This window comes from Corvus hawaiiensis, chromosome 1 (genome assembly GCF_020740725.1).
Source record: "Corvus hawaiiensis isolate bCorHaw1 chromosome 1, bCorHaw1.pri.cur, whole genome shotgun sequence".
Classification (NCBI taxonomy): Eukaryota; Metazoa; Chordata; class Aves; order Passeriformes; family Corvidae; genus Corvus; species Corvus hawaiiensis.
Genome location: NC_063213.1, coordinates 75,070,882 through 75,082,388, shown reverse-complemented (window position 1 = coordinate 75,082,388; position 11,507 = coordinate 75,070,882). Strand labels below are relative to the sequence as shown.

The 11,507-nt window shown below is 37.2% G+C and overlaps 1 protein-coding gene across 4 annotated transcripts in view; it reads right to left on the bottom strand.

Annotated features, from left to right (window-relative positions):
* Positions 1-914: 914 nt before the first annotated feature.
* The window catches only part of CDH9 (cadherin 9), a 98,346-nt gene continuing 87,753 nt past the window's right edge, over positions 915-11,507 (bottom strand). For all 4 annotated transcript variants that reach the window (XM_048311201.1, XM_048311190.1, XM_048311179.1 and 1 more), the window contains 3 exons: positions 4,976-5,093; positions 4,638-4,889; positions 915-1,910 (listed from right to left, as the gene is read on the bottom strand). In XM_048311201.1, the coding sequence (XP_048167158.1) occupies positions 1,423-1,910; positions 4,638-4,889; positions 4,976-5,093 (858 nt within the window). In that variant the 3' untranslated portion in view covers positions 915-1,422. The remainder of the gene's footprint in view (positions 1,911-4,637; positions 4,890-4,975; positions 5,094-11,507) is intronic.

The window sequence follows — 11,507 nt, the reverse complement described above, 5'->3', positions numbered from 1 at the left end:
TTTGGACATCTGTATGTGTTGGTTTTCTTTAAGTCGATATTAAAAATGGAAATGCTATGGTTAATGTACTTCCTATATTTTTGTCACTGTCTCTTTTCCATACATTTGAGGTTTTATATTTTTCATTTTTCAAACAAATGTGGATAAACCCTTCAACTCTGTTAGATCACGTGATTCATTTATATTCCTTTTATCCTGTGTTGTGAAAAAAAGTGTGCATTACATGAAAGCTTATCCAGCAAATATATTTTAAACAAAAATATATACTTGCTGTCTGCCATTAAGGCTTTATGAAATATGTAAATGTACACACTTCTTTAAAGGACTAGAACATTAACATCTTTAATAAAGTATAGTTAGACTTTTTTTTATTGCTTGGCTCTCTTTTGTTTAAAAGAAACTATTGGTAAAATGTCTGATTTTTCTAATTGTCTCAAAGCTTCAAAATAAGATTAGTATATAATAGCCTTCCTTTCATTATTGATGTTAGCTTAATTACTCAATTTCTTTGAAAGCATATTAAAAATTGTTTTCAAATCTACCAGAATAAACTTTAATAGTTGCTTAGATCCCCAGGCATCTATCTGGTAAGTCCTCTCAGTGGTCATCTGTTCGCATAAGAAGATATGTGGGAGCGAGCTTCACCATGAAACTGTATTATTATGTCATATAGCAATACACATTGCAAGTTAGAGTGCGTTTATTTATAATCACCTTTTCAAAATAGATTCTCTTTTTTCTACACTGCATTCCCATTACAGAGCACTCTCTCCATATCATTCTTGCACAGTACATTGCAACCACTAATCCAATATAAGAAGATGCATTCAAAAATGAAGTATTGCACAATACGCAGTTTCCTTTGTTCAGAAAGATTGGACAGTTCTTTATGATTAACAAAGTACGTGAGTAAGTGGTGTTTTTATAAATACTAATTTATTTAATAAAAATACAAAAATATAAATATACATATATAAAAATATCAGGATGAATCAACACACAGACATTCTTTAACTCAATAAATATGGCAGTAATATTAATCTTTTTAAAGTATATTTTTGAGATTAAGTTACAATGCAGATGCACACTGTCCAAGATAGTAGGAAAGGTAAAGCAAAGCAATTTAAAAATATGGAGTTTCCATGTCATTATTAAAGGCACAAAAAGCCTTTTATTTTCTTTTCATTCCCTATAAAACCCTTTCATTGGAGGTTTCTAGGCAGACAGGGTGAGTTATAGTTTTTTTTTTAAATCTCAATCGTTCATATTCATTTATGTTGACTTATTGATTAAGCAAACCCTTACTAAGACAACACCTATTTTTTGTAAATTTTTTCTTCCCAAGTAAGAGAGAGTAGGCCACTTTATCTAGGAACATAGACATGAATTCCACTAACACTGACCAGGTCACAGATTACTTTCTCAGTCTCGATCACTGTCCTCTCCACCATACATATCTGCTAATTTTTTAAACCGAGGTCCCCAGTCACTGAGGTAATCATAGTCTTGGTTGCCCTCTGTGGTAAGTGATTCCAGAGAGCTGAGTGAATTTGCTATGGAATCATTTCCTTCATAGGCGTATGTTGCTAGTGAATCATAAGGAGGAGCAGCTGGGTCTAAATCATTTTCCTTTAACCTTCTATGAATAAAATCTTGGACATCAATGTTTTCCCAAAGAGGTGCAGTCCGCCTTATCTGAAATATTGTTTCTGGGATAACATCTCTTCTCATCTTACTTTCCTCCCTTGCTTCTGGATTTCTCAGTGTGCCAATGTCAAAAGCCTGGGTGTCTTCTTCCCCACCTCCTTCATCATTGTAGGTCACAATATTGTCTCGAACATCATCCTTTGAGATGATCAAGGGTTCTTTCTTTCTCTGTCTCTTGAGAGCTGTAAACAAGACAACTAATACTAAAAGGAAACAAAAGATAAATGAAGAAATGGATAGTTAGAAAGGAAACAAATGAACCAAAATTCTACCTCATCTTTTGACCTGGAAAGGTTTTAAGGCTGGAATAGGATTTTTAGTAGGAATATAGTGACAAAATCTATCTCCAAGTTGAACTTAGTAAGGGAAAGTATTAATGATTTTATAGATTTTATTAATGATTCTACTAGTCAAAAACACATGATTTTTTTAATTTTTGGGAGAAATGATCAAAATATTTTTTATTTTATATAGGTTTACAACTAAGCTGAAGTTGAAAAGTAAACAATACCGTAAAATATTATCCTACCAAGGTTTGAATTTGATTTTAATTTTGTGAAATACCACCTTTCTGGCGGTGGTTAACAGTCCTTTCATCAAATGTAGTTGAATCTCCTTGGCAAAAGTTATTCACACTCTTGAAAGCTAGTGATTTAGGTATTCCCAAGTGTCTAATTCACTTCTGAGTATGGGATCTGCAGGTCCTTCTGAAAATAAGAACCTGAAGACCTTAAGCTATCAATATTATTGACAGAACTACTTTTGCTTCAATGACTGCGAGAATTGAAATCCAGTCTTTGTTACTAAAAGTTTCTTTTGAAAAAACATGATTCCCTTAGTTTATGAAGAGCTAGTTGAATAACTCTTTCTTCTGAAGAGGTAAGGATTGACATAAAAATGGGGCTCTACAACAGGAGATAAAAAAATGAAGTTAGGATTTGTAAATACATTCTGGTGTCTAAATGCTATTGATTTCAGTAGCAATTCAATGCTTAAGTGCATTTAAAAATTTGACTCTCTCTCCAGTAGCTGGAGTAAATGGTAGAGGCCAGAGGGACCATCTGTCAATGAGACATAGCAGTGGTTGCTGAACTGTAAATTACAACAGTGCTGAATGGTTTTGTTGAGTCTTAGGAGCTAAGTTTTTACTCTGAATCACCTGAGTACTGGTGATTGGACATGCTGCAAGTAGGGAGAGGGGAACTGAGATCTTCCACATGCCATGGTATTATGTTGGGAATACAAAGGGTGTTCCATTCTGTTTTATCTGGATTTTCTTCCTTGTATCTGTAAAGAAGCCCTTCTTTTCAAGTTTTCATAATGCTAGGTGAGTAACTACACACTTTAGTAAGTTTAAGAACTCCATATATGAGAAAAGGGCAGATCACTGAAAGGTTATTTTGAAGAAGTGTCTTTCACAGCCTGGTACTTAATATGTCTCATCTGTGCTGGGAATGTTGACACCAGTCTACTATTATAATACACTACTGCTTGTTGAAAAATTAAATAAGATGCTGGGTATCACACTAGCTGTAGACTAAAAATTCTGTTTAGATGCTCTACAGCCACGTTTCTTTGACTTCATGTATGTCTGTAGTGCTAAGTAGAGCAGGGCCTCTAACCATGAGGCTGAGAGACACAAAGTGGTCATACTTGTTCTGCACAACAATGGCCCCTGATCTTCTTCTGAGTCTCATGTGCTACTGCTGTGGCCCTAAGGCACATTTTGAATTTTGGTAAGTTCAAAGATTAGTACAGATTTGTTCAATCTGTATTAAAGCATTGCAGCCAATCAGCAATGTTTGCATTGTGAGCGTGTAAAGGCATGTGTTTCACGCTCCATTATTTTGTGCTCTGAGTTGGAGCATGAAGAATGGCTTTAAAGATGCAGAGCTTGTTGACATGGTGTTAAGAATTATGCAAGGTGAAGAGCTAGGTCTGACAGAGTTTGAACCATAATTTTCTCCTGAAGGTGGTGCCCTGCAAGTTCTGCCTCAGATTATGCCTGGGCAATATCCTGGAGAATCCAAGGGGGCTAATGCTGAAACCAGGCCAGCAGTGATGCCTGAACCTAAGCAGTCAATCAGTTTGTCAGAGCTCAAGTATTCTCTCTTCCTTAAGCCCAGTACAGATATAGTTTCTAGATATTGCCCTTCTTCTAATACCTATAGCAAATATTAAGAGGATTACAGAGCTATCTTGAATCCAGGGTAAAAACTGAAAAAAAAGCGATCCCCTTATAATGACATAAACTGACGCCTGTAGCTTCTCACTGACCCCTCGGCAAGCTGTGTTTGCTAGGGCAGGTGTGAAAGGAAAGAGGCTTTCTGCAGTTTTACTGGAAAGTAAAGGTGATGGCACTTTTCTTGCAAAACATGCAAGTTACAATTTTTTGTTCTTAACACCAGATAATAAGCTAGCATTTATTCTACTTCCTTCATATGTCACCACATCTTTCTAATGTTTCTACCTTCCAAACATTCATTTGACTTTTGTGCTCACACTTATTTAATCAGCTGTTCTCTCTATCACTTAGAAGAAATTGAACATTTCTGTACTATGTTTTGAGCTGAGTATTTTCTGAACAGAAAAAACCCAAATCTTTCATCATTAAATAGCTAATATAATTCATAACATTTAATCAGTGCAAAACTTAGCACTAAGATTCAGAAATATTATTTTAAAGTTCTAGATCTAAATGAAGATCTGATTGTGGTATGAACATTACTCAAATGAGCATGGTAACTAAAACTGACCCGATATTTTCAAATTTATTTTATCTAAATAGCACAGTCTCACTCTTTTCACGCAATCTTCTAAAGAGTAATGATGATATTTTTCTGCAGGGTCATGTGAATAAGGGTTTTAAGAATATCAGGGCTCTTGAAGTGACTAGATCTCAAAGTAAACATCTCATCACAGGTACCTACCTAGCAGGATAATGATGCAGAGGAGAATGGCCACCAGTGCCCCCGTGCTGAGGCCGGCAGGGAGGAGCAAGGCCTCAGCGCTGCAGGACTGCATGTTCCCCCGGCTGTCACAGGCGCACACCCGGATGGTCAGCGTGCCTGTGCTGCTCTGGATCGGGTAGTCATTGTCAAATATTATGATTGGCAGAAGATAGGTACTCGTCTTACTACGGCTGTATCCATTTCTTCTAGTCATAATTCCTGCTGTGTTATCTAGAATGGAAACGCAGAATCAATAAATGTCTCTGAATTAAGTTGTGCGTGATATTGGGGAGAGGGGTGGTAGGGTCAGCAGTTACCTTTGTTGTCTACAACAGAGAAGTTTGGATGAACTGCAAATTCTGGCACCAATTCAAAGAAAAATTTGTGTCCTCGAGGAGGCTGATCTTTGTCAATTGCACTCACAGTCTGTATGAGCTATAAAGAAAAGAGTATTTCATGCTATTTTAGAAACCTTGTGTTTCAATTCTCTGCTTTTCATGTCCAGTAAAAATCCAATGAATCTCTATTTGAAGACAAAAACTGATGTCCTAAGCCAAATATTTCTCACATAAACACAGTAGAGGTTACAGTAAATGAATTGTTTTATTGTTTAAACACATAACAAAGGATGAAAAAGGGTCCAGTCCTCACTGCAAAACAGCCATGTACTTTGATTTGTACTCAGTATCTTGCAGTGATACTGAAACATTTGCCCTTCTGAATAAGCCATAAACCTCCTGTGGCCTCATGAAGCAACGACAGAGAGTGCTGTGTAAACCAGTTGTTAAGTGGGTCTAATTCTCAATCCACCACATCTGCTCCTGGCGATAAATTGGAGTACTGCACTGGCAGGATGCTCAATTCTCCTGGGGTAATAAAAAGAGAGGCTTTGCTCCCTCCTAAATTGAAACCTCTGGCTGTGGATCTTAATAGCTGCCCTAACAAGGCCACTCAAGCCCAGCTGGAAAGGAGTAATAATAGTGCCAGAATAGGGTCAGAGCAGAGTGGACTGAAAAAAGAGAGACTTTTGATGCTTTCCCGTTGCATCAAAATGTGCAATTGTGTACTCATATTTATGTAGACACACATAAATGCTAACAATTTGACTCTTTTTTTATCTATCTGCGACTGGACTGACAGAGAGAGGCAGAGGGAAACAGCTGCAGAACTGAGGAAGGAAAAGCTACCTGGGAACAGCTGTGGTTTATGAATTACTCACAACAGTTACAACCCCACATTGTGTGAGTCACAGTTACTCCAGAAAGCTCTGTAAATGGCTGCTCTGTCCTTTGTCCTTCCTGGTGGGTGTCATACTAGAGAGTAACCCATAGCCCAGTTTAGCTTGCAAGGACAGGTTTGCATTCAGTCACAAGATGACAAAAGTTTGTGGCATAAGAACAGGAGTAAGTCTCAACTGAGGATGCTATAATTCAGTGCAGGTGCATTTCTGTGGCACCAAAACTTAAAGGCAGAATGAGTTCACCAGTCAGACATTTTGCTTTCAAAGCCAAGATAGAGCCAATGACTCTTGAGTTTTCAGGTGTTTCCGGTGTTCAGGGTGTCTTGAAATCCCACAGATATCAAAGCCACTTGTTACCAAAGACTTTGTGCCTAGTTTTTCTCTTATTTCCAGAGAAGGTGCAGCTTGACTTCTTTCAGAAATACAGTAATTGACAAGTACACTAATATGGTGTGTAAGCTTTACGCCAATTAAATAAAAAATTCCTTTTTTTTATATACTTTCTCTGAACATCGGCTTGAGTGAGACTAAATTGGTTTTTTGCTGTATCACTCAGAAACTTGCTACTGCTAGTGCTGAACTGCACCATGAATATTCGACCCACTTTTTCTAGTTAACTTTGGGATAATTTGACTACAGTTAATAATATTGAATTGTAATTAAACCCCCCCCCCCCCAAAAAAACAAACCCAAAACACAACTTGAAAACAGTTGAGAGGTCTGAGTTTAGCTCATTCACTTTCTAGCAGCTCCTTCTAAAATAAGCACAGAATTTTTTTTTTTATAATTTCTTTTTATTTTTGAGGGATATTGAGGAATTTGAAAGGTAAATTGTGAAGATCAGCCTTGCACAAAAGGATATGACTATGCTGAAAGCAGGATTATGCAGTTTTTCTAAGTGTAATTAGAATAATAACTATATATAAAAATCTCTTCACTTTTATGATTTAATGATCATTGCTTTTTTGATTTTTTTTTTTTTTCAGTTTTATCTGTTCCGCAAGATAAGTCAAATCCTTGTGTGTGGTGTTTAGTGTGTTTCTAAACCTGTTTATGTCAACAGCTTTCCAATGTTCAATCGCTTTTGTCTTTCCTGTAATCTACCTCTGAGAGTGTTACTACAGAAAGCAAGACCAGGATGGGGTTTAATTTTAGTTTCCCACAGTTTAAAAATATTTTCAAAAAATCCCAAAACATTCTGAGGGGACTAAGATACCAAATTTAAATGAGAACATTTTCCTTTCACATTAGCACAAGTTTGAAAAGACAGAAGAAATAGAAAGGTACCAGGGAGAAGAGAGAATCAGAGTAAATGAAAACATTTGTGCAGTTTACAATTACTTGCTGAAAAGCTCAAGGAGAAAATATCCTGGTGTAATAACTACCAGAAACTGTAGTTGAGTATCTTGGGTCTTTTTGAGATGTAATCAGTGGGTGTTTGTAAGATTTGATTCCCTTCATGTGCAAATCACAGGGAGAAGCACAATTGTACCAGGCACAGAGGAACCTAATTACAACAAAAAAATATTGTTCAGGGTAAGGCTGAAGAAGAAGAAAAATCCCAACCTTATTATCTGATCTAACTATTGGCAACATAAATTGAGAACCAGTTGTTTGCCTACCAGAAAAAATGGGAGATAAAAAGAACAATGAGAAACCATGATTGCAGGTGGATTGTTCCAAATGATGAACAGGTGAAAGGAAATTAGAAATCTTATCTAATTAAGGATTTTTTTTTTCTTTCAGTTATACAGCTGTAAATAAAAGACAATGTCAATGATAATCACCACAGAAATGAAAGTGATCTGGCTATTTTTAAGTATCTTATTTATATGAAAATGTTAGTACTCTTTGTGTACATTTTGTAATTTCATTTTGGAAATATATTCATCTGTTTTGATGCACTTATGGACATTGAGTTATGATCACTCTTCTCCAGGACTTCAGAGCAAGATCTCTGATGCTGTAAGGTTTATGACAGCAGAGTTATTTCAAGAAAATTATTTTTATTCCAATATATTTCAAGCATATCAGGCTTAGAGAAGATAAAAACATTCCCATTCTTTTCTTTCTTTCATACTTTCCCACATGAATGAGAACAGTTTAGAAAATACATCATTATTGTCACTATTTTGAGGGCTACCTATGCATGTGCATGTGCACTTCTGTGTGTTTAAAAAAAGTGTCATACTCTCGAGTGGATCTTAATAGGTCAGTTCAAGTTTTTAGGGGTCACTTTTCTTTGAGGGTAATGAAAATTTAAACATAAGCATTGACATGAATTTTTCTCTTTTATATTTAAGACAAGGGGTTTGCAGCAGTTTGACAATATTAAATGAGTAGCAAATGAAGAACTATTCCCAATGGAAACATTTCTTAAAGATCAGGGACCAGTGCTCTTCAGCCATGCTGTTTACCAGTGCTCTGACAACGACTGGTGCTTTGGGACAGATGTTTTTTAATATCCTTATCCATGACATAGGCAGCGAGATCAAGTGCACCCTCATCAAGTTTGCAGATGACACAAAGATGAGTGGTGTGGTTGACACAACAGAAGGAAGGAATCCTATCCAGAGAGACCTGGGAAATTTTGAGAAGTAGACCTATGAGAATCTCACAAAGTTCAACAAGTCCAAGTGCAAGGTGCTGCATCTGGGTGAGGGCAGCCCCAGACAAGAGCACAGACTGGGAGAAGAACTTGTTTGTGAGCAGCCCTGCAGAGAAGAACTTGAGGGTTCTGGTGGAAAGAAAGCTGGACAAGAGCCAACAATATGCACTCAGAGCCCAGAAGGCCAACTGTATCCTGGTCTGCATCAAAAGAGGAGTGACCAGCAGGTCAAGGGAGGTGATTCTACTGCTCTACTCTTCCCTTGTGAGATCCAGCCTGGGGTCCTCAGCACAACAGACATGTGGGCCTGTTGGAGCAAGTCCAGAGTAGGGAAACAAAGATGATTAGGGGTCTGGAGCAGCTCTCCTATAGACAGGCTGAGAGAGTTGGGGTTGTTCATCATGGAGAAGACTCTAGAAACATTTTATTGTCATCCTCCAGTACTTTAAGAGGGCTTATAAAAGAGAGGAAGATTCACTTCTTACACAGGCAGATGGAGATAGGACAAGGGGGAATGTTTTTTAACTAAAAGAGGAGAGATTTAGATTAGAGGTTAGAAAGGAATTCTTCAGTCAAAGGACAGTGAGGCACTAAAAGAGTGTCCTGAGACATTGTGAATGATTCATCCCTGGAAGTGTTCCAAGCCAGGTTGTATGGAGCCCTGAGCAACCCAACCAGTCTAGTTGGTCACATTCCTGGCTGTGGCCAAGGGGGTTGGCACTACATGATCTTTAGGGTCCTTTTCAATCTAAATCATTGTATGATTCCATGATTCTATTTATTTCTTTCATGAAGAAGACAGAGATTCTGCTAAAGGGTTTGGACCTATTTCCTACCTAAATAATTTTTTTCAAACATGGAAATGGTTCAATTATAATCCTATTTCATGTTTGTTTTTTTTTTTTGTCCTGGATGCTGTGATTTTAGGGCCAAGACTTACATCACAGTCAAAACTATGACTGTAGTTCATGTTTAGGCTATTTTATAGTTATTCATAATCAAGTCTGAAAAAGTGGTTGGGGGTGAGTGGACTACCTAGAAACAGATTCCTTATATGTATCTCATACATCCTTAGGCAAAGGCTGCTCTTCAAGTTGTTTTAAAGACAAAAAGCAAGTAAAAGCTAGGTGGGGGAATTCTGAAATAGGAAGGGTCCCTGTGCACTTCAGAGCATGCTGTTAGTGTTCCTGAGGCTGCATTTTTATACACAGAGAACTGCGCAGCTAGAAGGCTTTGGTCATAGGCTCAACCTTGAGAGTGCCTTTAAAAAAAGTATAGGAACCATTAAAGCAAATGTTAAGCTTTACCAGCACAGAGGTCAGCACCAGCTGGCTGCTTTTAAGATGGGCTTTTCAGTTGGTGCTGGCTTAGAATGTCATGCAAATAAATGGCTGTTGCATCTTTGCTCCAGGGTATACTCTTTAAATAAAAACTACAGCCACATGCTTCCAAAAGTTCCTTGGAGAAAGATGAGCAAGATGAGGTCCATGGGTGGACAGATATGTTATATTTTTCAGGTTAAACATTTCTACTAATAAAACAAAACCTGAGACAAATAGAATGTTTGCAAAGAATTCTGCTGGTAGTTCTTTTCAAAACAGTAACATATCAGTGGATGATATTTCATTTCTAAACTTTTTTTTTTCCAAAAGTCCTTCTTTCAAAATTCATTATAAATGGTGAAAACTAATGTCACTTTCACAGAAATCTAAAGATGGTCAGTGTTGTAGATTGCCTTTCTGAAATTTTAATATAACATGATTATCATATAGCATAAAAATTGTGCTTCCAGTCACAAAGACCACTGGAGACAGATATTGTTAAGGTAGAGATACAGGATACAGTGACAACTGCTGAAGTTTGTTGTTTCTGTATGCAACAAAAGAGAGGAGCAGGCCTTCAATCCACTTGAATCATTTGGGCTTTCATTTTTGTTATATCATGCTCTTAGTTACACCTGGTTATTGTACAACAGAGAAATGTCTCAAAAGTCACTTTTTTCAGCTGCTTCTGAGATTAGACTTAAAAAATATCGCTGAGCACTTGAGAAAGGGAAATGTTAGTGTTTGTTTTTGTGTAATATCTTTTAGAAGTGGTATGGGAGAGAACAGAACAAATTCTGGATCTTCAAGGAGTGGCTGTCTTGAAAGTTATTGAACTTGTTTGGCACTGCAAGTGTTTCTCTAGGAATCTGGAAAGATCTCACCACTTTCTCTGCAATAAACTGTGGGGAAAAAAATCCTTTAAGAGAAACTAGTTTTGGCAATCATGAGAACAAAGTGTGCAAACGTTATGGGGAAATTGTGGAAGGACAGCTTTGTTTCTCCTGTCCTTTCTTCCTCTTGCCCCTTTTCCTGTCTGTATGATCTGGTAGGGTCAGTCACTAACTAATCTTGAATGTATTAGTAACAGCACAGTGTAAATATGTGGGATGAAGATTATGTAAAAGATATGATGATATGACCCATAGGAGTGTTTCAAAATCAATCCCGCTGTCAGTGGATGTCCATCTCGTCATTATGTGGCTTGAGTGATCACACTTGTACAGACACAATTCCAAGCTATACACTTGTATAGCTAGCTGCAGAAAACAGCCTCTATCATGCGTGTGCAGGCTTGAATAGATGCCTGCCACTTAACAAAACTTCATGTTCATAAATGCAAAACAGTTTGCCTTCCAGATCTAGGCTGTGTTCCACAAATGTGTTGGCAGTTTTAAGCAGGACTGAATGCTTATCAAAAGTTGGAAAACTCTCACTTCAATTCTTACTTAAAAAGACAGACAGTTAGCATGGGTTTCTCACTAAAATAAGCCAAAAGGTGTCTACCTGGTGAAGCAGCTACAATGTATATAAAGTCATGACTGATAATTAGTAATGCACACTTGAGAAAAAGTGATCCCTCTCTGCTCTATTTTAAAAAGCAAGGGAGGGTATGGAGCGTAATGAAAAGAAAAATCAGCCAGGTCTCTGAAGGAGGACACAAACTTTCTACATTCTAA